This window comes from Macaca fascicularis, chromosome 6, assembly GCF_037993035.2.
Source record: "Macaca fascicularis isolate 582-1 chromosome 6, T2T-MFA8v1.1".
In the NCBI taxonomy this organism is placed as follows: Eukaryota; Metazoa; Chordata; class Mammalia; order Primates; family Cercopithecidae; genus Macaca; species Macaca fascicularis.
In genome coordinates this window covers 161,154,405-161,181,619 of record NC_088380.1, presented here as the reverse complement: position 1 = coordinate 161,181,619, position 27,215 = coordinate 161,154,405, and the positions used below count along the sequence as shown (strand labels likewise).

The window sequence follows — 27,215 nt, the reverse complement described above, 5'->3', positions numbered from 1 at the left end:
AACACACTAACAGTTACTGCAAACACTGATGTGGGCCAGAGACTAGGTATACAGAGGTGGACAAAACCTCCTGCCTGCCTCCAGGGAGCACACGGATATGGGAATGCAACATGGGCTGGTTCCCAGGCAGCATGGGGAGCCTTCTATATAAGCTGAGATTGGAGAGAGGAGTGAGAGTTGGCCAGAGTAAGGAAAGGCATTTCAGGAGTGGACAGTGTGGGCCTGCAGAGAGGGGCTGGCCCATAAGCCTGGATCTTACATGCAGTCTTGTCTGGCCAGGTAAGGTAGACATCTATGGTTTGCCCTGCTCCACATCCATTCTCCCTTCTGGGCATAGCACCTGGACTTTCCTTTGGGTAACTAGCCCATCCCCACCTTCCTGGCTCCAGGATGGGCATGTGACTGCAGGTGAACAATCGCAGTATTGTTCAGGGATGGGCATGGGGCCAGCAGGTCAATGAGACTCAACCTGGGGACTTGTACAAGATGATGGGAAAAGCAGACTCTCTTTTCACGGGCTGCTGAGGATCTCCATGAGAAAAAGCCCACCTAAGAGGGAAGCCAGCTCAGATGAAATATGGCCTAGGCATTGAGAGAGACCTAGCCCGAGTGAGATGAGTGAGTCCCTGCATCCAGCCCGGCCTTAGGGTCTATCCTGGAATTTCAGTTGTGTGAGCCTATCAATTCTGGTTTTTGCTTAAATCAGATTGACCAGGGTTTTGGTTATCTGTAAGCAAGAATCCAGACTAATGCAACGGGCTAAGAGGAAAAGGGGGAAGGAAGAGCAGCAGGGCCAGCTCATGAAGCTAGCTGGAGGCTAGGCTATGGAGTTAAAGACTTGTCCAACCACTAGAACTGGGAAGATTCTGACTTCCATGTGAGAACTTTGCTCTGCTGAGAGACAGACAGAGAAGGAGGGAGGGAAAGGGAAAGTTAATGACTTTTCTAGAAATTTCAGAGCTGTTGGAACACTTTTTGGGGGTTTTCTCATCAGGATAGACAGTTCGGTCTGGAATCAGCCCTCAGCCGCGAAGGTACATGTTGATTTATCTTAATTTCTGAAAATACGCTCATGCCTTTCAGACCGGGCTTCTCTCTGTCACCAAGAAAAGGGATCTCTTAGCAGAGATGAATCAGAGGGAATTTGGTCCTTCGTAAATGCCCGGTTCTGGCTGAAAGAGAACACCTGCATTCCAGCAGGGCGCTGCCAGGGATGAATGGGCTCACCTGTTCCCCTCAGCCCTGCAGGCAGCCTTTCTACAGGGTCCTGGGAGACAGTGCACTGGCAGATGGGCTGTTGCTGGCTCCAGGAACTCTGCTTTTCCAAGCCAGGAGAGAGAAAGCCCGAGGAGAAAAGTCTCCCTTCCGGACCTCAGGAGCCTCCTCATTACACCGTCTCATTTCCTCCGGAAAGTGATGGACATAATTGGATCAAATGGAAATGTAAGCCAGCCTCCTTCCCCCTCCCGGGTGAGAGACTTCCAATATGGCTTCATTACCACGTCTATTGTAAATAACTGTGGAGAAAAATGCCATTTGTTCTGCCATAATTGCCTGATGAGCATCAGTGGAGGGGTCTTTGAAACACATAGAATGAAATCATTTGGGGCTGGTTTAGAAATTCCTCTGTGCAAATCTTTCTCCATTCACTGTTCTCCATAGAGGGGGTTTCTGAAGGGGGTCTTCTAGACCAAGGAGCCAGTTAGGAGCTTGGAGGCTGATTCTGGCCAGGGACACACTGACTTGGAGTATTCAGCCACTATTTATTAACTGCTGTCAACTAAAGAAAAAAAAATGAAGCTTTTAAAGAATTAAAATTAGTTTTATTTAGAAGTCTTGTTGAGGATTATAGACCAAGGCCTGTAGCCTAGGAGGAGGCTTTTAGAAAGGTTCTCTCAGACTCCTCCAATGTCGTATTTTAGTTTATACATAGGTGGTGAAGATTTAGTATGTGTAATATTACATCAAGGTTTGGGTGTTAGAGTACATCTGGTTATAGATTAAAGAAGCATAGTCACTAATCTTGTCGGACGTTATTTTATGAGCAGAGAAAGGCGAGGACTAGGGTCATTTATCTTTGAGGGAATGTAGTGACTCAGGCAAGGGACATGGGGGGCCATGCGTTCTATCCTGTTTTGCCTTTAAAACATCTTTCCAGATTGCTGCAGTGTCCCGGAGTCAGGGGCTTTGTGAAATTCTCCTGGCAAAGGGAAATGGGCAAACATGGCCTCTTACATTTGCCACCTTATCTCACAAAGTTTTTGGTCATAAATTAATTGTCTGCTTGTGTTGATAAGACTAATATTGATTGCCTTCTGTAGTTAGGAGGGCTCTTGTTTAGGAAGGTTGGTAATTTTTAGTTATAGTTGTATCAGACCTAGTGTGTTTTTTAGCCTTTTCTTGGAAAGTATGTTTTGGATTGAATTTAGTTCTCATTAGTATGTGTGGGGGGTTTTTGATGGTGTCTTTTTTTTGTATTTAATACAATATTTTAATAGGATTATTATGAGGATATTATAGATTCTATACAGTAATATATACTTCATAGTAATAAAGTCTGTTGTAGATTGAAAAAATATGATATTTAATAAAATTGGAATATATATTTGTATACTTTTAATTGTATTATTTTTTATACTTATATTTATTAGAGTCTTTTTAATGAAAACCAATGTTGGACTAGAATTTATTGTAAATGCCTTTAGACAAGAATTTAGAATAATTCTAAATACGTGACAAAAATAGAATAATCACAGTTAAAATTTGATAAAAGTTTTTGATATATATATATATTTTTTTGACACAGAGTCTCACTGGGTCACCCAGGCTGGAGTGCAGTGGCACGATCTCGGCTCACTGCAAGCTCGGCCTCCCAGCTTCAAGCAATTCTTCTGTCTTCACCTCCTGAGTAGCTGGGATTACAGGCACGCACCACCACGCCTGGCTAATTTTTGTATTTTTAGTAAAGATGGGGTTTCACGATGTTGACCAGGTTGGTCTCGAATTTAGTTATTTTATTATATGTAGTATTTTAAAATGATAACCAGAATTATGACTGACAGTGTTATATCAGAACTACTAGACTTTTATACATTTTACATAGTTTTAGAATATTTATAATTTATATAAATATAATTTTAGAAAGGATTTAATACAATAATAAAAATTATGACTCATAAAAATTGGTCTCATAGTGCCTTTTCTGTGCTGGGCCAGGCTTTAGGTACCTGGGATATGGCAGTGAGTGAAACACAAGAAGATCCCTCCCCCACTGACTACACTTTGCTGGTAAGCTTGGAATGCCTCAGAATGCATATCAACACCCACCTGGGGCAGCCCTTACCAATGCATCAGAGTTGGCCAGGCAGGGAGTAGAAACCTATTTGCTATCTCTCTCTCTCTCTCTCCTTCCCTCCCTCCCTCCCTCTCCCCCTCCTTCTCTCTCTCTCTTTCTTTCTTTTTTTTTTTTTTTTAAATGAGATGGGGTCGTGTTGTGTTGTCCAGGCTGGTCTCAAACTCTTAGGCTCAAGAGATCTTCCCACCTCGGCCACTGTTCCTGGCCCTATTTGCCACTTCCGACTTAGACTGTTATTAATTCCATTAACTAAGAGGTTGCAGAATATCCAAGTAAATTAGGAATAATCCCAGAAGAGGCAAAAAGAAAAAAAAAAAAAAAAAAAGGAAAAAAAAATCCCAGAAAGGGTGAGGCAGAGGTCCATAAAACATGGCAGGTTTTCAGAACAGTCTGGGTATGATTTAAACAACAACAAAAACAGGTCAGAGCATGGGCTTTGGAGTCAAGCAGACCTGCGTTCGGGCCCCAGTTCTGCTTCTTCTGGCTGTGTGAGGCCTTGGTCTCAGCTTTGCTTGCCTTCCTGGTAAAACGGGTATAATAATGGTACCACTCTCCTAAGGCTGTTGTGAGGATTAAACCAGTCAGCATTTGTGAAGGGCTCGGCACACTGTCCTGTTAGCTATGATCAGGACTGAAATTCGCTTGTTACACACTGGAGTGGATGCGCCACTGTTTATAGCTTGGTGTCTGTTCCGACTGTATGTGCTTGTGTCATCAGAGTTGTTACATATTTTGAATATTACCCTCTTACGTGAATATTAATTTTATTTGGGGGGGGGGCTGGTCTCCTTATGGGAGACAACTTCAGAACTCTGGTGGTTAAAATAGATATAAACTGGCTGGGCACAGTGGCTCACACCTGTAATCCCAGCACTTTGAAAGGCCGAAGTGGGTGGATCACCTGCGGTCAGGGGGTCGAGACCAGCCTGGTCAACATGGCGAAACCCCATTTCTATTAAAAACACAAAACATTAGCTAGGCGTGGTGGTGGGGCACCTGTAGTCCCAGCTACTCAGGAGGCTGAGGCAGGAGAATTGCTTGAACCCAGGAGGCAGAGGCTGCAGTGAGCCGAGATTGCACCACTGCACTCCAGCCTGGGCAGCAGATTGAAACTCCATCTCAAAAAAAAGAAAAGAAAAAGATATAAACTGCTTTGCAAACCTAAATAACATCAGTAGAATTCTAGGTTTTTTTTTTTTTTTTTTGGCTAATCAAGAATTTATGTTCTTCAGTTCTGAACTACCCAACCACTGTTGCAGATAGTAATATTAATGTGTCAATAATAATCTTCAGGATAATTTATTAAGACGCACCTAATAAGCATGGTCTCACTTAATCCTCTCAACAACTCTGTGAGGATTAACATTTCATTAAACCCATTTTATGGAAGTAGAAACCGAGGCTCAGTGAGGTGACGATTCCTTGCCCAAGATCACACAGCTGGCAGGACATGACAGAGCTAGGATCTGATCTTGGCACTCTAGCGCCAATACCAGAGCCTTAATTCACTGTGCCTGACAATGGTCCTTTGCATTGAAAGTTGAGGCCTGACTCGGGGGCATCAGAGTTGTGTATTCACAGGGGTCATTTCAGTAATGGTGTTATCTGTCCCTCGTGGGTTGGGGATATGCCTTAGCCAGGGGTCTAAGCTGTTAGAAGCTGACTCTGACAAGCCACAAGGGCATGGGTCGAGCTAACCCTCCCCTCGGAAGGTCCAAGCCTTCACTTGAGAACAAGACAGACTCCTACAAATAAAGTGGAGAATGCAGCCTTGGAAGTTTGGGTGCTTAACTAGTTATTAGTTAACTAGTAACTCCTTTACCAGTACTGTCAGAAAGCTTCTAGAGCCCATAGGCTGGTCAAGTAGGTTACAGTATTTACTCATTGAAACTTTAACAATTTCTACCAATTATTAATTGCTGGTCATGTTCCCAGGTTGTGTGCTAAGCACTTTCTAGACATGCTTGCACTTAATCTTCACGATAGCTCTGTAAGCTAGGTAGTTATCATGATTCCCTTATTTCAGACGAGGAAAGAAAGCTCAGGGGGGTCATCTAACTTGCTCAAAGTCAGATAATTACTGATGATGGAGTTGGGATCTGAATCTAGGCCTGTGACTTTACAACTGGAGCTTATGCTCACTGGTCTTTGTCAAAGTCCTAGAGCAACAGGTACAAAAGGGAAAACTTGAGGGGGTGACTGAGCGCACTCCTCTAGGCCTACGTATCCTGTTTGGCCTTCCTAGCTTCTCTGGCCCACTGCTTATTTGCTGGACATCTCAATCTCAGACCCGCCATCTTGAGTAGAAACAAGACCTTATTCCAACATCTTAAGAAGACACAAGGCAAATGCCAGTCAGAGCTGTGGTGAAGACCAGCCTTTGGCAGCTGGAGGGTACTCCCCTTCCCTCCCACACCTCCCCCCCGCACCACAACAAAGAGTGGCCCATGAGCCCCTGTCTTCTTCACCCGATGGGCTGAAGGGCTGTAGAACCCTGAGGCCTCCAGTCTTTGCAAGCTCAGGCAGAAGCTGAGGCGCCTACTGGGACAGGCACTCAGGAGGCTGTGCCAAGAAGGGGGCGTCCGGAGGGCTGGCTCACCTTGAAGGAGATTTCATACTGCTCCCCTCCCCAGATCTCCAAGCCTGGGTCATACCCGCCCAGCTCCCAGAACCACTTCCGATCCACGGCAAACAGTCCACCGGCCATCACGGGAGACCTGTCAGAGAAGAAGAACACGGCGTGAAGGTGCAGATGTCCTGGCCGCGTGCTCTCTGATAATGCCGTTCCCCCAGTGATGGTGTTCCATGATGCCCCCTGAACACAGCCCAAGTGTCTTCCAGGGAATCCAAGGCCCTTCCAGGCATTCCCCTTTCTTGCCTACAACTTCCTTTCATAAGAGCTACATTTTAACCAAATGGGACCCGAAGTTCCTTTACACAATTAACACCTAAGAGTACTTGTGAAATGAAATCACAGTACTTTGTCCACATGGGACCTGTAGCTGCATCATAAATATGTACATGTTAGTCCTCTTACTAAATGGTCCAAGTTGGTCTCTCCAAGCGTGTCTGTTACAGAATCTCTTAGAGAGATGAAAAAATATACAGCTTGCTGGGTCCCACCTCAGACCTGCTGAAACAATCCCTGCGGGAGGGAGCCTAGGACTCTGTTTTTGAACATGCTCCTTTGACAATTGTTACTCAGCAGGCCCAGCATGGACGTTTGTTCTGCTGCGGTGTTTACAGAAGAAGCCACCGTTTCTGTCTTTTCAGTTAAACTGGGAGATAAGATTAACTCCATTCATTCATTCTCTCATGAGTTTGTTCATCCTGTGCCAGTTGTGAGGGAGGTGCTGGAAGAATCTCGAGGTCAATCAGTCTTTCAGGGGATAGTGGTGTAGTGGGGCAGCCCCCTCAAGACTGAGGGTGCATAAGGGACTCTGGGAGGTACACACAGAACATTATAGGAATCTGAAAGGAGTGTGTCTGTTTCTAGCTTTTGGGGTAAGGAGGATGGCTGGGGCAAGGGTCAAGGAATGAGGCTCAGGGGAGATGGCATTTAAGTGGTTTGGACAAGAGGAAATTTGGGGGAGGGAAAGGCACTGAGGGGAGGATAAAACAACGTCAGCAAGGACACAGAGACGACAAATCATGCAGTACCCACGGGAACAGGAAGTCCGCCTGGCACCGTGCTAAGTGAGGAAACGTCATGCTGCTGACTGCTGGCGTCCCCCAGGGTATCTCACACAAGACTGGCACCTGGTAGGGGCCAACCAGCGTTTGCTGTGTGCAAATCTATCACAGTGGCTACATCCTTGTCTGGCTCCACTGGAAAACTCCAAACCCTCAAATCCAAACATTCCAGCAGCAACCTCCATTCCCCCTCCTGGTCCTTGGAAGTGCAAACTCATGGGAAGTGGGCTGATCGAAAAAAGCCCTTAGTCAACCCACAAGCTGCCCAAGCAGCTCATCCTTCCAGTAGCAGATGAGCCTTTACAGCACAGGCAGGACTCCTTTAAAAGGGGAGCCCCTGAATATTTACTGAGGGCTTGAATATGCCGGGTGCTATATTGAACTAATTCATTAATAAAATGAATTTACTCTTCACCTCGACCTCATGTGGCAGGCCTCATTATCATCACCATTTTACACATGTACAACTGGAGTGCAGACAGGGAACTTGCTCAAGGCCCCATGGCTACAAAGCAGCACTGCTGGGATGTGAATCTCTAACCTAAGCCACAGTTCACACCCCTCGCCACCACAATATACTGCCTCCAGGCAGGCAGGAACACTGGAGGAGTAGGTGATGCATGCAAAGAATAGGGCATGAGAATTGGGAACCCTCACTCTCATTTCTGCTTTCCTTAACCTGCTGTGTGACCTGAGATGCAGTGTTTAACGGTTAACCCTGCGCTGCCCAGGAAGGAGGCCACTGGCCACAGGTGATGACTCCGTACTTAAAATGTGACTGGTGTGAACTGACATGTGCTGTGAGTGTGAGATACACACCAGACTTCTAAGACTTAGGATGAAAACAGTATGAAAAAACTCAATAATTTTAAAGTGTTGGTTACGTGTTAAAATGATAATATTTGAGATATACTGGTTTAAATAAGATATATTATTAAGATGAATTTTGCCTGTTTCTCTTTACCTTAAAAAGATAGTATCACATATGCGGCTTGTATTATATTGGACAATGCTGACTTAACCTCTTTGAGCCCTATTCCCCATCTAAACAACAGAGTGATGGCTATACTTCCTATCCCACACTGCTAGTGATATGTTGGCTGCGTCCCCACCCAAATCTCATCTTGAATTGTAGTTACCATAATCCCCAGGTGTCATGGGAGGTACCTGGTGGGAGGTAATTGAATCATGGGGGCAGTTACCCTCATGCTGCTGTTCTCATGATAGTGAGTGAGTTCTCATGAGATCTGATGGTTTTAAAAGGGGCTTTTTCCTCTTCGCTCAGCACTTCTCTCTCCTGCCGCCTTGTGAAGATGTGTTTGCTTCCCCCTCTGCCATGACTGTAAGTTTCTTGAGGCCTCCCCAGCCATGTGGAACTGCAAGTCAGTTGAACTTCTTTTCTTTATAAATTACCCAGTCTCAGGCAGTTCTTTGTAGGAGTGTGAGAATGGATCAACACAGCTAGAATAGTTCTAAAAGTACCCAGTACTATAAAGAAATAAGGTATTGACTCCCCTTTGTCTTCTGGAGACTGGGGGGGTCCTGGTTTTTTTTTGGCTGGAGCCACAAATCTACTGCCTGGAAAGGCTGACAGTGTTTCTGACTTGGTGCTTCATGGGAGACTGAAATCGAGGCTTTGCACATGAAAATCAGCCTGGGTCAAAGCAGGGGCAGGGGCCGAGGAGCTGCGTGGAATAGGTAGGATATCAGCCGTAAGGCATTTGGGATGCTTGAGGCTTTGCCTCCAGAGAGAGGCCTCTCTGCCCAGCCTGTTCCGGTTTCTGTTGTGTTCGGCAATACCAGTAACAATTCTGAGGGTCCAGTGTGTGCTACTCACTTTACTGACACCATCTCTAGCTCTCACAAAGCTCTAATATTAGTCTCCTTTTCGGATGGAGATATTTGAAAATCAAAAATGTTAAATAATTTGCTCATAGTGAGTGGATAAGCTATTACTGAAAGTGGGGTCGGCCATTGAAACCATGTCTTTTAAACATCCTTGCACCATGCTGTGCCTGTAGATTGTCCACTTGCTGGGCACTCTACCATCAAGTGGGAAGGTGGGAAGCTGTGTAGAAAATGACCAGAATTTCTCTAGTGGCCACTTCCGAGGGTTCTGTCCAAGTAAAAAACAGAAGAGAGACTTCTGGAAGGAATCATGGGAGAGGATGGAGGGCCCCTAAGAAAGCATCTACGCCAGTGACTATCAACCATGGCCACACATCAGCATCACCCGGGAGCTTTAAAACACAATGATACCTGCATCCCACCCCCAGACTCCAGTGTGACTGCTCTTGAGGGAAGCCTGGGTGTGTTTACAAGCTCCCCAGGTGATGGGTCAACAGCCAGTGATCTCTGGTCAGGCCAGCTACTTCAATATCCAGATGAGGAGGCTGAAGCCCCAGAAGGCACTAGCTGGGCCTTTGCTACTGGCCAGCTGGATGACCTAGTCTTAACCTTTCCTTACTGTGCAACGAGGACGACGATGGGCCAAGACCTGTCCTTAAGTACCTTTCAATGAGTCTGCTTATTGCAAAGGTTCAAACAATAAAGAAGGTTCCATTACCCCCTTGGTTACCCTGAAAATTCCATTTTCTGGAGCAGTCTATTCTACCTCAGCCTCTGCAGTCATGTCAACTAGGACACGTTTTGTTTCCTCTCTGAACTGCAAGGCCTCCATCAGTCAAATGAGGGTAATTCTACCAACACCTGAGGATCCTACATTATTGTGAGGATCATGCACAATAATGTCAGTAGAAATTGCTTTGCCAACACAGGCCAGATGTTAGTTACTGCTGGTGTTGGTATTATTCTACAAGGATTTAGGTCAACTGAGGATTGATTCTGAGGTATACGGAAGGTGGAGCAGACTGCATAATATGATCGTGGCTAAATCATATCTTTGGGCCAGAAAGGGATCTAATAGTAGTGATCCACTGTGTTTAAGATAAAGGAGGCTTGGCCGGGCGCGGTGGCTCAAGCCTGTAATCCCAGCACTTTGGGAGGCCGAGACGGGTGGATCACGAGGTCAGGAGATCGAGACCATCCTGGCTAACACGGTGAAACCCCGTCTCTACTAAAAAATACAAAAAAAACTAGCCGGGCAAGGTGGCGGGTGCCTGTAGTCCCAGGTACTCGGGAGGCTGACGCAGGAGAATGGCGTGAACCCGGGAGGCGGAGCTTGCAGTGAGCTGAGATCCGGCCACTGCACTCCAGCCTGGGCGGCAGAGCGAGACTCCATCTCAAAAAAAAAAAAAAAGAAAAAAAGATAAAAGAGGCCAAGAGAAGACCACAAATGTTTGACCTGCTGCTGGAGACGTGGAATCCACTCTTGCTCTCCACTCTTGGCTCAGGCTGGTCCATTGTCCTGGCCACCTTTCATTTCCTCAAAGAAGCCCAGCTCTTCCTATCTCTGAGCCTGCCCTGGGGCCCACAGTGTTAGGGGTTCCTCTCAGGAGCCCTGGGTATGTATGTACCATGCCTACGAAGATGGCTGAGCTTCCAACAGCCCTGCTTCTCAGGTGGGGAGGGTAAGACACAGAGAAGTGTGGTTCACTGGGGGCCAAACTGCGGTGAGAGGTGTGACTCCCCATTTATGGCAGTGTCTGAATCTCCGGAACCTGTGAATATGTTACCTTTTGTGGCGAAAGAGACTTCACAGATGTGACTAAGGTTAAGTACCTTGAGGTGGGGAGGTTATCTTGGCAAGCCTGATGGAATCACATATCATTAATGTAATCACAGGGCTTGTAAGTAAAAGGAGGCAGGAAAGTCAGAGTCAGAAGGAGATGTGATGAAGGAAGCAGAGGTGTGAAGGAAAGTGGGGAGAAGGAAACAGATCTAAAGATGCTATACTTCTGGCTTTAAAGTTGGAGGCAGGGGCTATGAGCCAAGGAATGTAAGCATCCTCTAGAAGCCAGGAAAGGTAGAGACATGGATTCTTCCCAAAGCATCCAGAGGGAAATGCAGCCCTGCCGATGCTATGATTTTAGCCCAGTAAGACTCATTTCAGGCTTCTGACCTCCAGAGTTTTAATCATCAATTTGTGTTGTTTTAAGCTTCTAAGTTTATAGTAATTTATCACAGCAACCATAGGAAACTAATACAGCAGGAGAGCTTGGGCTTTGGCTTTGTATCCAGAGATCTTTTCCACAACTGTTGCAGGAGAGCTGGAACAGCTCACAGGACAGCTGCAAGGACGGTGAGCCTACTACTGGGGAGAAGCCCTTTCCAGAGCTTGGAGCACCAGAGAGGGGCTGGGCTCTATTTCCATCTTAGCCACTCACAGAGCTCCTCCTTCTGGAGCCTTAGTTCTTCATCTGCAAGGGGTTGAATTCTTCATTGGTAGGTTCCTTCCAGCCTTCACATTCTAGGATGCTATGAGTCCAGCCCATCACCCTCCCCCAGCCTGCAAACTTCTGCTGTGGGACAAACTGTTATTTTCCTAACACTTCCAACTGGGTATAGCAGTATGATGGGAAAATTGGCTCCAGAAGCAGGCAGACAGACCTGCATTTGTACCTAGTGACCTGGGCAAATTACTTAGGCTCTTGGAGCATTGGTGTCCCCATTTGGAAAACATGGATAATAATTTTCACCATATATAGTTGTAGGGGGTTGAATTGGATCGGAGAGTAATGTGCTTAGTACTGGGCTGGGCACCTGGTGACAATGGTTATAATTGCATGCCAGGCTTGAGGAAGAGAGCATGAGAGACCACTCACCCCTGCTGGCAATGCTGGCAAACTGTGCAGAAGTGGGCAAGGTGGAGACCAGCCTGGTGCGCCATGAGCTGAGGTTGTTGTTACAAGCTGGGAGGGATGGTGCTTCTGGCTGGGGATATCTGACACTTGGTACTAAGTGGGGCTGAGAAGCTGGACCCTCTGCATTGGGCTTTTAAGGGAGATGGTGATCCTGAGTTGTGTGCGTGTTGGGAGCAGTCATTGGGTAGCCACTGGGACCAGCCAGGGTTGTTCATACTTACTCAAATGGGTCGCTGGGGTCAGCTTTCTGCAGTTCTGGAGGGATTGGGATCCGCTTGTAGTACATCTCCCAGTCAAAGGCTCCCCGCATGGCATCCCCTGCCTGTGTCTCGTACCGAAAGTCATCATGGTCAATCACGTCAATCATCGGGCACACAATGGTCTTGCGGTTCCGAGCAATGCGGTCTGAAGAAGCCAAGAGATGCCTATCAGATGAAGCAGGATGGGGGAGCAGCTAAGTGCACCATCCTGTTCTGCAGCTTACTTGTATTTTTAACACCTCTGAACCCTCAGTTTGACAATCCATGCGGGGGAAGGGAGAGTGCAAGCTTTAAGCAAGAGGGACCAGGGTTCTCATCTCAGTCCTTTTACCATCAATGGGGCCCTGAGTCAGCTGCACAAATAATATCTCCAAACCCCAGTGTTCTCCTCTGTGCAATGGGTTAAGAAGAGGCTCTGCCTCATAGATTACGAGGACTGAACACAGTATGTTTGAAAATGCTTAGCATGCATGCCTTATTAGCCTAATGATCAGTACCACTATGGAAAAAGATAGGTTTCCTTCTGGGAATGCCCTGTTCTAGTCCTGCGAGGCTCCGCATTCCAAGTCCTGAGCTTGACTTACGGCCCAAAGCAGCAGGCACCCCAGCACTTTCCTTCATAGCAGACTATGTGCCCCTAACAGCTCACTGGCACCCTAGGCTGTAAGCAGTGAGCAAATGGCCCTCCTTGCAAGAATTCAGCTCAACTTTTTCAATCATTGGAACTATGGATGGGGGAATGAACTGCCCCAGGAAGTTTGAGCCCTCAAGACTGGAGGTATGTAAGCAGGGCCTGGTGGACCATCACCCTGCAGGGATGCCAGAGGCTGGGTGATTCCAAAGGCAAATGGAGGTCTTGACCTAGATGGCTTCATGGTCCCTTTCAGGCCTGGGAGAAGGTGATTCTAGAAAATTGAGTCTCTGTCCAACCTACCAACATAATTCCAGCTTTGGTTTGCTTTGCCTTTCTTCTTTGTGCCAAGAAACCCTGACCACAGCCAGGGGGTAACAGTGAGCTACTGGGTCCCGAATCCGCTGTGGGGGACAAGTGGGCTATTCTCAGTGCCTGGCTGCTTTGGACCAGAAGTCAAATTCAAGGCTTGGAAATGGGAGCCTGGTAGGGCCAGGGCAGTCAGCAGCTGCCTGGGGCCCAAGCTTCCTTCATCAAGTGATAGCACATTTTTCTTCCAGGGGAGAAAACAGCATTTTTGCTTTTTTCTAAACTGCAAGGCACGATCCATAGGTGGGGTCATGAAATTGATTGTGCGTGCATTTGTAATGAACCAAAAAACAATACTAAATATCAGGCTGCATTTCAGGTGATAAGGGATACTGTGACAGGTGATACTCTTTCAGGAACATGTTTCAGTCATACTGCATGAGTGTGTATATCTGTGTACTGGATTGAGATGCCCAAGGTATTTCTTACTGGGGCACATGGTTTAAAGAGTTTGAGAAATACTGTTTTTGGCAGCGTACCCCCACATGTGGATCAGGGGCCATCAGTGCCAGATGCCCCTGGGGGTGTGTTTAAAAAACTCATGTGCCTGCCCCCGACCCAGGCCCATTGAATCAGAATCTCTGGAGGCTGACTTGGATTTGCCGTGTGGACAGATTGCCCAGGGATTCTTAATGAAGCTTAAGAATCTCCTCCAGGGAAAGATCTAGAGTAGGGCCTCCCATCTAATCGTTCATGGCCCTTCAGCGGACTTCAAGTCCAAGAAGGGCTGGGACTGAGGACACAGTGCCCTGCTGGCTGCTGGCTGACTGTGGGAGGCACGAGGTCAAGGTAGCTTTGGAAGGCAGTGTTCTAAGGCACTGTGCCCACCTGGGGACAGAATGCCCAGGCTCAAATCCTGGTTTTCTCACCTCTTAGCAGTATGACCTTGGATAAGACTATCTGATGTCTCTGAGCCTCCGTTTCCTTGCTGACAAAGGGGAGGAAGACAGCACCTATCTCATGGGGTCTCTGTGAAGTCCGAGTGGGATGACAGAGCCACGGCGCTCAGTGCAGCCTCTGGCACATAGTTAGCACTCGGCGATGCTCTCTGTGACCAGGATCACTGAGGGCAGCTCAGAAGCGGGAGAGGAAGGCTGAACATCTCCCTCACTCCGTGCCTCTCGGTTTTCTCGTTTGCAAAAAGTGGATAATAATGCCTGGTCTGCCTGCCTTACCAGGCAACGGTCAAATTCAAATGTCAATGTGGCTGAGAAAGTGAAGGGGTTCTGAGAGCCATGATAATGATAATGATGATGATGATGATGATGATGATGATGATGATGATGAAGGAAATGATGATCAACAGTGGCTTTCCATAGGGGAATGAATCCTTCTTAGGCTCAGAAATGTGTGTTCTCCAAAGGAGGCAGAGTGAGCTGTGCACGGAGGTGTTAATGGTTTCACAGACAAAAGCCATGATGCGCTCTGTCAGCTGCTGATATTAGCAGGGACAGACTTTTAAATCTACACTAGTGGTTCACATTTCTATTGGAAGAAGCAAAAAATGAAACAACAACAAAAAACCAACAAGGGGATGTTTCTTCCATGTATGTCTGCAGATTATGAAAATTGCCCTCATATATTTCCATAGAAACAGAGTTAAGGGCTATTTAGACTACAAGCTCAGCTTCGAACCCCACCACTTTATTCTCTTTATGAGTCACTGAATGACCCTACAAATGCGTTGTTCCTTCAGGACTATAAATTAGGCAATTTATGGTGAGGCTTTTTTCTTTTTCTTTTTTTTCTTTCAGTAATAAGAGGCAAATGCAGAATATCTCTTGGTTTAATTAAATAAACAGTTTACCAGAAATTCTGGGTTATATCCTTTCCCCAGCCCAGTGAGATCCTAGACCCTTGGGGTCGGAAGCACAGAATCGAATAAGAAAGTTCCTTGCTGATCTGTGTTACAGATTTGTGGGATTATCTTTCTGTGTGTTTGTGTGGGTTCTGCTTTCTGTCCTCTCCCTTGAATGGTGGCATACCCCAACCAGTGCTTCTCAAAGTATGGTCCCTAGAACAGCAGCACTGGTATCACTGGGAGCTGGGTAGCATGCAACTTGTGAGGCTCCACCCCGGGCCTCCTGGATCAGAAATTGTGGATAGGGGCCAGCATCTGTGTTTTCACAGTCTTTTAAGTGATTCCGACGCACGCTCAAGTTTGCCCTAAACTTCAGTCCTCTTTGCTCCCTAAGCTTTCTATAGTGGAGAGCTTACCCATCCTTTCTTAAGGAGTTCATTTTTCTCTCCAGATGATAACTCTTCCCCAGTCTGCCTCCAGCCCTGGCTGTGTCCTTCACCTGACTCCCAGTCTCAATGGGACAGTTCCTCTTCCGTGTCTGCCTGTCAGAACCAGCACACTGCCCTCGTCAAAACCGAACTCCTCAAGATTCAGGCCTGATTCAGGCACGTTTCACCCAGCCTCCAGTCTTCCCATCTCCCATCTGTCTGTAGGCTGTGGTGGTGGGCTCCTGGATCATGCTGCCCTCTCTACAGCCCTTCCCTGATATCTGCCAGGAACGCTTGTCTAAGAGGAAGTGAATACAGGGAGGCAATATATAACTGCGAAGGAGAAGAGACTTTCGAGCCCGACAGATGGTGACTTTGACACTTATGGCCCAAGGGGACAAGCGAGTCATTCAACATCTCAGAACCTTAGTTTACTACATAAGGGGTATACTTATGACCTGCATGATTTTGTGAGAATTAGAGATAATGCTTATAACTACCTGGCTCACAGTGGCAGCACAGTCTATGGTAACTCTTCTAAGTTGACATGATGATGACCCCCACAGTTTGGCTATTAACAGCAAACAGCATGGGCTTGCTTTGCAATAAAATGAAATAATCTGAGGAAAGCAGTCACATCATTAGATGCAGATATGCTGTGTGACTTTGGGTAAGTCAGTTCTCCTCTCTGAGTCTTAACTTCTCTGTCAAATGAAGGCACAGGACTGGTTAGATTTTAATTTTGAGCACTCCTGAGCTTCTGAATCCCTCATGGCACCTGGCATCGTGCTGGGGGCATCTCGAGCAGGCAAGGGAAGCCTCATGGGTGGCTCTCTGCTGCAGGAGGGGGCCACTGGCGCAGGCTCATTGCAGTTCGCCTCCCTCCAAGTGGGAAGGGCTCTCTTACCGAGCAAGGGGGGAAGCCAGTTGACATTGGCTTCACAGTGTGAATCCAAGAACGTGATGACATCCCCAGTTGCCACTGAGGCCCCCAGCATTCGGGTCCTTATCAGCCCTTCCCGTTTCTTGGTTCGAAGAATTCGCACGCTGGGGAAAAGAGCCATGTAGTCTTCAAGAGGCTTCTTCAGGTGCTCTATGAGACAGAAGAGGACAGACGGGTGAGAACAGTTGCTTAGTAGTCATCCTATGACTGCTCCCTTACATGTGAACTGCACTTCACAGTCTAGAAACAGCTTTCCTGTACACTGCCTCACCAGACCTTTCAGACAGGGCGAAGAACGGCAGGGCTCATCACCTGTGTACTACAGATGGAGAAATTAAGGCTTAAAGAGGTCCAGAGATGGTACCACGACCTGGAACCCTTCTGTCCAAGGGTGTGAGTATTTGTGGTTTATGCCTGACTGGGAACCGTTCCCTCATCTTCTGGTAACAATATTTTTATTTTTCTTTGGAACACTGCCCCTTCCCTTCTCAGTCCATTAGACTTTGGTGGGGCTGATTCCATTCCATGGGTCCAACATGTGGTATAGGCCTGATCAGTCAGGGCATTCCATTCCCTTGGCCACGGTGATTGTCTCAAGGATGGCCATGTGACCTTAGTTGGTCCAAATAATGGGTCCTGAGAATGTTTTCTAGGATTATTGAAAAATGAGACCCTTTCCTTTTGCTAGTTGGTTGGCCCTAAGTTTGGAGCCACTGGTGACATCTTTGGTGAAATGAGGTGATGAGAGGTGGTAAGCGAATATGATGAGACTGAAGCCAACCTGTAAAAATAGGAGTCAAGACATGGAGAGAGAGAAAGACATTGTCCTGATGACATTTCAGTTCCCTAGACCCACGTGCCTGAAGCAGACAGACTCCTAGATGCTCTTATTACACAAGACAGCAAATTCCTCTCCTTGCTTATCCTAATGTGGGTTGGATTTCTGCCCCAAGCCTGGATAAATTGTTTTAAATAAATATCAAAGACAGTCTATTTCTCCTAAAAGTCTCAGCCTCAACGTTGGTGTCTCTTGATTTTAATCAGGCTTGGTGTCCTTTATGAAGACTCTAGGATGGCTGCAAAAGAAACCTACAGCATACATCATACTTACTGATGAAGTGTGGAATGCTTTCCTCCTCTGATCAGGAGAAAAGCTGTATGCTTTCACAACATCTATTCAATATTGTACTAGAATTCCCAGCCAGTGTAATTGGTAAGAAAAAGAAAAGGCATAAGGATTAGATATACAGCCAGTGAATTCCTGGGTTTGCTGTGGAAACATGATGGTCTTCTTCTAGCTGTGTTTCCCCAGTCACTGACAAACATACACTACCATCTAGATTTTTGCCACATTCATCTACTTTACTACAATTTACTTAGTTGTTTTAAAAATCAACTTTTACAAATTAAACTTTTTATTAAATTTAAAGGGAAACTTTAAACACCATAGATGAAAAATTGGTATCATTTTTAATAAAGAGCTAATAATTAAAAATCTCCAACAAATAAAAACTTGCTGTAAGGTTTTAGATTTCTACCAGATACTGCTGCCTCTCCACAACTGTGAGCTTAAGGTCTGTCCTCTCTTTGTCAAGCAGGGAGCTATGGAAAACCCACCAAGGCTCCTCATTTCAGGTGATCAGAAGAATGAAAGAGAATTGAAAAGAGAAGGCTTTCCCTCCACATGATCCAGTGTTACTTTTAATGCAAAGTCTCTGAACCACCTGTAATCATTTTAGGTGTGACTTAAAATCACTTTTGGGCCAGGTTCTGTGCCTACAATCCCAGCACTTCAGGAGGCTGAGGTGGGGGGATCGCTTGAACCGGGAATATTGAGGCTGCAGGGAGCCATGATCGAGCCACTGCACTCCAGCCTGGATGACAGAGCGAGAACCTGTCTCAATGAATGAATGAATGAATGAATGAATGAATGAATGAAAGAAAAAAAATGACTTTTGCATTGGTACACTTAGGGAAACACTGCTTCCATCACTGTGATTTTTGTCACCAGGAACTTCATTGAGATGAAGTGTGTTTCGTGTTATGTTGTCTGGCATCTTGTAGGCAGGAGAAATTAGAATACAGAGAAAAGATTATCTACATACATACAATCAGAAGCTAGAAGGCTAAAAAATGCTCCAGGTCTCTTCTTGCTTGTGCGCAAAGATTAATATGGCTTCCCTCGCCCTTTCCCACTTCTCTTTGGAACAGTGACTCTGTAGAAAGCAGAAATCAATTTGCCCTAATTGAGGGACTAAATCTTTCCAAAAGAGACTTTCTTGGGCAACAAGACAAGATAGCAAGAGGCATGATCACACTCCAAATATGCTGCTGATCGGGCAGGAACACTATGTTTGAAAAAAGAAAAAAATCCATAGTCATTGTCTGTGACCACCGCTTCTTCTTGGCTGGGTTCAACTGATAGGTCATTACGACGAGAATGAGATAATCTCCTGTACCACACACCACTACTCCCATCAGAGGGAGAAATATCACCCTGGCCGGCTCTAATCATTGAGGCCCCCACTTGGGCAGAGCCCTATCGCTAAATCACCCCGAACGCAGATGGCCACAGTCATTACAGAGTGACCAATTAAGGCCTTCTGACAGCTTGTGGTAAAGTCAGAGCAATTATTTAGGGGCAATTATGCTCCTTATTAGACAGTGCATTTATACAAAATCAGGACTGTTGCTCTATTTTACCACACTATCTTCCTGGATGAGGATATTTCATAAAGTCATACAGTTTTAGATCTGGGAGGGACTTTAAATGAAGATGATGATGATTATGATGACAATTATAGGGAACAATTACAGAGCCCCTGCTCGCATGCAAAACTCCTTATTTCACCTGCATTATCTCTGATACCCACAACACCACCACAAACTGGGTACTATAGAAGGAGATGCTGAGGCTCAGAGTGGAAGACATGAGCCACTCAAGGAACATAGTTTATAAACGAGGATGCCAAAGTCTAAGACTCACCCTGCTTGATTGTAAAATAACAGGCTCTTCCTAATGCACCAAACCTCATGTCTGCCTCGCTTTAGTCAGTCCCTTCATTCTACCCAAAGAAGAGCAGGGAGAGTCAGAGAAGTTAAATGTCTTACCTAGAATCAAACAGTGGGTCCTTGACACAGCAGGATTATAACCCAGTTCAGAGCTTTTTCCAGCCTCAGATTTACCCCAGCTTCATAAGCCCTAAGGCAGGGCTGACAATCTGCGTTCACCAAAGTGCCCACACTGATGGGTTTGGAAGGGACACCTAAAGCTCTGTTAAGAAAGATACTGAGGCTGTATCCTGGCTCAGTATGAAAGTGTCAGGACTGAGAAGAGATGCCTCAGCATCTGACACAGCATCCCTAATGCCACATACTCATCATCCCTATTTTAGGGGCTGGCTGCCCTGATTGTAAACAGCACAGAATTGTTTTTATCCTTATTACCCCTAATTTAATAAAGATTCAGAGCCATCAATAGACACTGAGGCCGATTCTGAAGGTGGGAGCGCCCATCATTGTAAGGCGTTACACAGGTGTTAGATGAGCACTTGTCAGAGAGCTGACAGATGGTTTCTGCGGCACATACATCTGGTGCCCCACCCATATCCCCTCTCAGCATTTAGTCTCATGCCTGCCTGCCCACCACCTGCCAGCATCTGCCATTCTTCCCCAGTGGCTGCACAGGTCCATGTGTCAGACCTCGGCCAACAACCCCCCGAGCTCCCTCGCCCCTCAGGTGGGATGACACTGAACACATGCTCCACGCTGGCTCCCAGAATTCCCGGTGGACCATGCATAGCCGCCCGCAGTGCTGCCTGTCACGGGCACTCTTCCTGGGGGCCCCTCTTTCTGTTCTCACTTACTTACTTTCTTGCTGATATTTCCTGGCATCTCCTCCCAAATAAACTATTTGTACTGTCCCAGGATCTGCTTCAGAAAACCCAAACTCAGATTCCAAGGAGCAGGCATGACTTAGAAGATTTCCGAAGCTGAATGCGTGATTCCATGAAGCTCACAGTGATAACTTCAGCACTGCAACATGCAGTTCTTTGGTGCCCACTTTCTCCGAACAATGGCTAACATGTTTTTAGTACTCACTCAAACCACAGCCCCAGAAGCTTTACACCTGTTTAATCCTTTAATATTCACAAAAACTCTATGAAGCTAGTCACTAATTAGTATCCTCATTTTGCTGACGAGGAAACTGAGGGCACAGAGAGGTTAAGTAACTTTTCCAAGCTCCACACAGTAAGTGGCAGGTATCGGATTAAAACCCAGGCGATCTGGCTCCAGAGTGTAGTTTTCTTTGTTAAACTTTCAACATTAAGAATCGCTGCAAACATAGTTTTAAAAAGTAGAACAGAATGATGAACCTCCCATGTACCCATCCTTTAGCTTTATGTCTCTTGTTTCATCTCTGTCCCTGCCCATGGGATGATCTGGAAGCGAATGGAGTCTGTACTTGTAACCACCAAGCTGTAAGAGGAGAAGAGCCCAGGGGATTAATGGAGAAGGATGTAACAACTTCAACTTGTAGAACTCTTGCTCCTCTCCCAAGAACACTCCCAATAAGCTATCTCAGTGTTGGGCAGGCAGTAACTTCTCAGGAAATACTTGATTATCCCACTGGACTCCTCAGAGCCAATGCAAGGAGGATGGGGCAGGCAGGTAACATCACTTCTGATATCACTGGAGAGAAAACGGAGACCTTTTCTCTCCAGTGGGGAGAGAAGGGAAGGGAAAGCCTTGCCCCAACTCTCTCAGCTGGTGAGGTCTGAGTGAGGCCAGAACTCAGGGCCCACGCTTCCCAGAGTCCTCTCCCTACATGCTGTCCTGAGTGTGTGCACATGTGTGTGTACACACACACACATATACACATACACACACACACACTGTGGTGTGTCTGGGGCCTGTGGCTCTCTTGGTTCCTGTCTTAAAGTGGAGCCTCTTCCTCCTGTCTGGTCTGAAGGGTTCTTAGGACTCTGATGATGGTTCTACCGGGTTGACTGTGGCACAAGGAGAAGTTGTTGTGGCTTGAATCATATCCCCCAAAAGATATATTGAAGTCCTAACCCCTGGTGGTTGTGAATGTGGCTTTATTTGGAAACAGGGTCTTTGCAGATGTAGTTATGTTAAGATGAGGTCATACTGGATTAGGGTGGGCACTCATCCAATGGCTGGTATATTTTTAAGAAGAGAGAAATCCGGACCCAGACACACAGAGAGGATACTGCGTGATGATGGAGGCAGAGACTGGAGTAGTGAGTCTACGAGCCAAGCAATGCCAAGGCTTGCCAGCAATACCAGAAGCTGGGAACAGGCATGAAATCCTCTCAAGGCCTTCAGAGACAGCAGGACACTTTGATTTTGGACGTGTAGGCTCCAGAACTGTGACAGAATGAAATTCTGTTTTAAGCCACCCAGTTTTTGGTTCTCTGTTACAGCAGCCCTAGGAAACTAAGATAGGAATGGTAAGATTCTCACGCACTGGCACTGTGACAGTGACACGGCAGAAATACAGCCTGCTGGCGGCCTCTACTGAGCCTGGTCTGGAGCACTGCACTCCATGGCCTATGCACCGGCCAGGGCTCGCCCCTCTGTAGTCTAGACTGTTTGTAGCCATTCGAGCAGTCTTTAAAAGGAGCAGTACGTTGCATCTTGTTACTCTTCCACTCTCCTGTTTAAATTTAAACCCTTCAATGGCTTCCCCTGGCTCTTGGAAGAAGGGTCATACAGCAAGGCGTGCACAGTCAGTCTCTGTTCCCTCTCCAGCCTCGTCTTGCTCCCTCCCTCAACGATGCTCCCTCCCTTACTATCTTATTTCTGGTGTTCAAAGGCCTCATGATGTCCCCTTCAGCCTCAGGGTCTCTGCCCATGCTGGTCCTTCTGCCTGGATTGGTTGACATCCCAAGGCCTCCACACAATTCCTCCCAGTTAACTCCAGCTCACCCTTCAGATCCCAGTGCAAACTTCAACTCCTTACAAAGCCTTTCTTGATGTACTCAAACCTCAGTAGGTTCCTATGTCAGCCCCTTGCAAAGGCCTGGAACTCATCCTTCAAGGCACTCAGCTCGATCACCCTGCATATTTGTGGAATTCCTCACTGTCTCTTTCACTCAACCCTAAGCTTATGAGGGCAACTTCTGTGAATGGTCCTCTCACCAGGGTGTCCCTCGTGCCTAGCACCCAAGCCAGAGGCGTCTGTGAACCTTCATCTTGTCTGAATTTCACAAGCCTTTGAAGGAAGCAGGTCCTAGTTCCACACCTTCACTTCAAGACAAGGTCCAGAAAACAATTCTCGTCCAAGGCTACACAGCTAACAAGTTACGTGCTGAAGACAGGATTCAGATATAGTTTCGTTTGTTCAGGAATCTTCACTACTCTGTGTAATCAGATCAATTCCCAAGTGGAATATTTCAGAGTTTCAATCTCTGATGCCACTGAGCCTTGCAGAAACACCACTGAGGAGCACCAAAAGTAGAGGAGCTCTACTGTGCCATGATCTGGCAGGACGCAGAGCATCTGGGAGAGCACCCCACGGAGTGGCCCAAGAGGGAAGAAGAGGAGGAGCAGCAGAAGGGAAGCAGGGAGGGGCCACCAGCCAGATGAGTCAGCAGCATCACCAGCGTCGGTTCTCTGGCCCCTGGGGTGCTGCTAACCATGCAGAGGCTTGAACTGGCTCTGGGACTTGTAGGTGTTCCGGGTCTTGTCAAGTCTTCGTTCTGCTTGGCTTCTGCTCTTAAAGCACCATAGTTCATCTGTTTCCTGGGATAGATTTATTCACTTGTAAATCTTGGTGTATCACAAGGTACCGGCAATCCATTTGGAGAGAGAGGAGAGTACACGTTAGTAAATAGCATCATCCCTTATCCTGTTTTGATACTCCGGTGTTTCCAACCAAAGGAAATGTTAAGATGAGGTGGGCCCTCACCTTTATCATCATTGTCATGATTTTTGTCAGGTGCTTACCGTGTGCCTAGGTCCTGTGCTGTCTGTCATTTCATTCTTTTTTTTTTTTTTGAGATGAGGTCTCGCTCTGTCGTCCAGGCTGGAGTGCAGTGGTGCCATTTCAGCTCACTGCAGCACTGCCATCTTAGCTCACTGCAGCCTGCACTTCCTGGGTTCAAGTGATTTTCCTACCTTAGCCTCCCGAGTAGCTGGGATTACAGACCTGCACCACCATGCCCGGCTAATTTTTGTATTTTTTGTAGAGATGGGGTTTCGACATGTTGGCCAGGGTGGTCTCGAACTTCTGATCTCAAGTGATTCACCCATTTCGGCCTCCCAAAGTGCTGGGATTACAGGCATGAGCCACCGTGCCTGGCCTCATTTCATTCTTGTGACAAATCTCCTAGTGACAACTCTCTTGTGACAACTTTCTTAGACAAAGAGAAACTGAGTCTTAGAAAAGTTCTATGTGAATCTGTGTTCAGACAGCTGGTAGGTGACAGCCAGGAATCAGAGCAGGTGTTTCTGATTACAAAGCTGTTATTATTAACCATGCAACTACACCACCTCTCAATGCCCTCAGTCTCTCTATTCTGCCTGGCAAATACCAGTTTCCAACCCTAATCCTCTAGGATGTCCAAGGCTTTCCCTTGCTTGAAAAACTTACAGACAGGTAAATATAAACAGCAGGAAAATTAAAAAGACAGGTTGAGAAGGAAAGCTATGCTTATACCAGGATGGGTTTTGGCAGGTGAAATGTACAGGCATTTAAGCATCATTTACTGTTTGGAAAAGGGAAACAGATCAGCCCTTCAGGAAAGACATACTTTTTCTGGCTCAGATCCCCAGGAGGAATTTCAGAGAGTGGCAGAGCTGAAAGGAAGCTCAGAGTTCAGCTAGAAAACCTTTGTTTTCCTTTGACATGAGTCTGCTCATAAGACAATTTCAGGCATAATGGACACTTTCGATGAGCAGCTTGGAAAGCTGGCCACTTCTTTTCTTTCCCTTCCCTTCCTCCTCTTCTTTTTGATAACAGCTTTACTGAGATATAATTCACATATTATGCAATTCACCCATTTAAAGCATACAATTCAATATCAACTAGCCATTTCTTGCCCCACTGAAAGCAGAGAGCCAGCTGAACCTCAGCGAGAGCATCTCTGCGGAGGAGAATTCAGTCCAGTTTAATCAGGAAAGCATTTACTGAGCTCCTGCTGTGCCACGAGCTATGCTGGGTACATTCCTTTCTGGTGAACTCATACAGTGGTTTTCAAAGTGTGGTTCCAGACCAGATGCATCAGCATTGTTTGGAATTTAGTAGAAATACGCATTTTTAGGCCTCAGCTTAAACCTACAGAAGCAGATGGGTGGAGCCCACTGAGCCAGATTTTAACAAGCCCTCCTCGTGATTCTTAGGCATGCTAAAGGTTTGAGGATCACCGGTGTGACATAATGCCGAAGGTGAGTTCAGAAAAACCAACCTAGGCCATCTTGATCATATTAGGAATTCTAAGTGATCAAAATCAGAATCCCATGTTTCCTGCTAGAATAATAGAAAAACTGAAGTTCCTTTTTTTTTTTTTTGAGACGGAGTCTCTCTCTGTCACTCAGGCTGGAGTGCAGTGGCGTGATCTCGGCTCACTGCAAGCTCCGCCTCCCGGGTTCACGCCATTCTCCCGCCTCAGCCTCCCGAGTAGCTGGGACTACAGGCGCCGCCACCACGCTCGGCTAGTTTTGTTTTTGTATTTTTAGTACAGATGGGGTTTCACCGTGTTAGCCAGGATCTCCTGATCTCGTGATCCGCCCGCCTCAGCCTCCCAAAGTGCTGGGGATTACAGCTGTGAGCCACCGCACCCGGCCAAACCTGAAGTTCTTTAAGGAATCCAAGACTATTCTGCCCCCTAACCCAGCAAACCTGTGAGCGGGAGGGTGCTGGCTTGGGTGCCCTCACATCCCTCCTCCTGTCTCTGAGCACAGCCCTCAGATTCACACTGGTCCCCACCTAGCCTGGCTGCGTTGTTTCCATCCTCTCACCTTCAAGTGAGAAAAGGTCTGACAAATGAACACATCTCCCAATAGCGCTCACAGCAAAGGTTGCCAAACCTCAGCCCTAAGAACCCCCAAGGAAGCTGGTTTCCACACAGATGCTGAGGCAGTCTCACAGATTCTGATTCTATATTTCTGGGAACGGTGGCTTTCAAACCTTTGACTGTGACTCATAGAAAGAAATACATTTGGCCGGGCGCGGTGGCTCAAGCCTGTAATCCCAGCACTTTGGGAGGCCGAGACCGGTGGATCACGAGGTCAGGAGATCGAGACCATCCTGGCTAACACGGTGAAACCCCGTCTCTACTAAAAAAAATACAAAAAACTAGCCGGGCGAGGTGGCGGGCGCCTGTAGTACCAGCTACTCGGGAGGCTGAGGCAGGAGAATGCCGTAAACCCGGGAGGCGGAGCTTGCAGTGAGCTGAGATCCGGCCACTGCACTCCAGCCTGGGCGATAGAGCGAGACTCCGTCTCAAAAAAAAAAAAAAAAGAAAGAAAAAAAAAAAGAAATACATTTTACATCATGACCTGAAACAAATACATACAAAAGTATACACACACATATAACTGAAATACAAGGTGTGATTCACGGGGATACATTTATTTTTTCTATTCTATCCTCTTGTATTCTATTTTTATTAAAATCCTAGACATGATGACCCTGTAAACTGATTTGATGACCTTCCAATGGGTCTACTCCTACTATCTGAAAATCCCTGGCCTAGGGCACAGCCTGGAACCTATAATGTTAAAAGGTGGCCCGCCTGATCCTGAGACAGATGATCCTCTGCCATGGCCCCTGACCCAAGGCTAGTACTCTGCATGACATACCATGGTTACTATTGCTATTGTTATTGGCCTTCTGAGAACGGACAAAAATGTGCCCCGGGTTTTATACACAGGACTATCATTGCATTGCTTACCTTAATAGATCATTCCAGAATTATTTTCTGTTGACTTGAGATCTCTGAAGTACCAATAGGTGGAGGAAGCGGTTATTCCCAAATAGCCAATTTCCTTCTCCCAAAGACTCCAGAGGGCCTATTTTAGGTGTCTTTCCTACCACCATAAGAGCTGCCAGGAAAAGGTGTTTATTGGAGCTTTTGGTATCTATGGGCCTATTGTCTCAGCAGCTGGAAAAACATCAAGGACACAGCAGATCTAAGGGAATTGGATCTAACCCCCTTAGTCAAAGACCAACATAGCTCCAACATCTGGCTGACTCACTCACCCTCTAATTCAGGGGTTTTCTTTTTAAAAATTTTTATTTTTACCTTGTAGCTCCAGCTTAAAGGAAAATTCAGGGGTTTTCAACCCTCTCCAACTCAAAGCCCCTTTATGAAACAGCTGTTTTGTATGGCACCCTTTAATATTTTAAAATAAAATTAACAAGTAGTATAACCTGCCTAACACCCATTTCCAAAAATTCTAATAATGTCCCACTTGTGATGTAAAGGAGAAATAATAAAATAACATGTGTTTCAACATAAACGCTTAGGCCGACTACAAGAAGACAGAGAAGAAGTCAAATGCTCGTACTTGTAAGTGCCATATATTGGACTGCATATTATTTCACCTAACAGACAGGGCTGGCAACTCGAGTACCCTAAGCAGCACTGCTGTTGATGACATGATTGTCTAAAACAGCAAACAACTGCTGGTGGAGTTTCAACCAAAACGAGAACCATCGGCTCTTGATATACATGCCTTCCTGGACAAGTCAGTGCAGTGGCAAGCCTGGGAGGAGACAACAAAGAGATGGAGACAATTCCTTTCACTGGAGTTGTTTGGAAAGGTGTATTGCCTGTAAGTGGTTTTGGGTGGTAGCTGACAATAAGTGAAGAGGAGTTTGAGTGGAATGCTAATGGGCATGTTCCATTAACAAAATAAATTTCTCGAGGGAAAATTTAGGAACAAGGAGAGAGGAACCAGTAAGGCTGAGTGTGGTGTAGAAGGAAGGGTGAGAGGGCAGACA

General features: G+C 46.4%; 1 protein-coding gene across 3 annotated transcripts in view; it reads right to left on the bottom strand.

The window, feature by feature from the left end:
• Window positions 1–27,215, bottom strand: part of GALNT10 (polypeptide N-acetylgalactosaminyltransferase 10) — a 239,078-nt gene that overhangs the window by 29,389 nt on the left and 182,474 nt on the right. For all 3 annotated transcript variants that reach the window (XM_005558350.4, XM_073994637.1, XM_073994638.1), the window contains exons 5-7: window positions 16,208–16,393; window positions 12,033–12,216; window positions 5,955–6,072 (exon numbers count right to left, since the gene is read on the bottom strand). In XM_005558350.4, coding sequence (XP_005558407.3) covers window positions 5,955–6,072; window positions 12,033–12,216; window positions 16,208–16,393 — 488 coding nt within the window. The remainder of the gene's footprint in view (window positions 1–5,954; window positions 6,073–12,032; window positions 12,217–16,207; window positions 16,394–27,215) is intronic.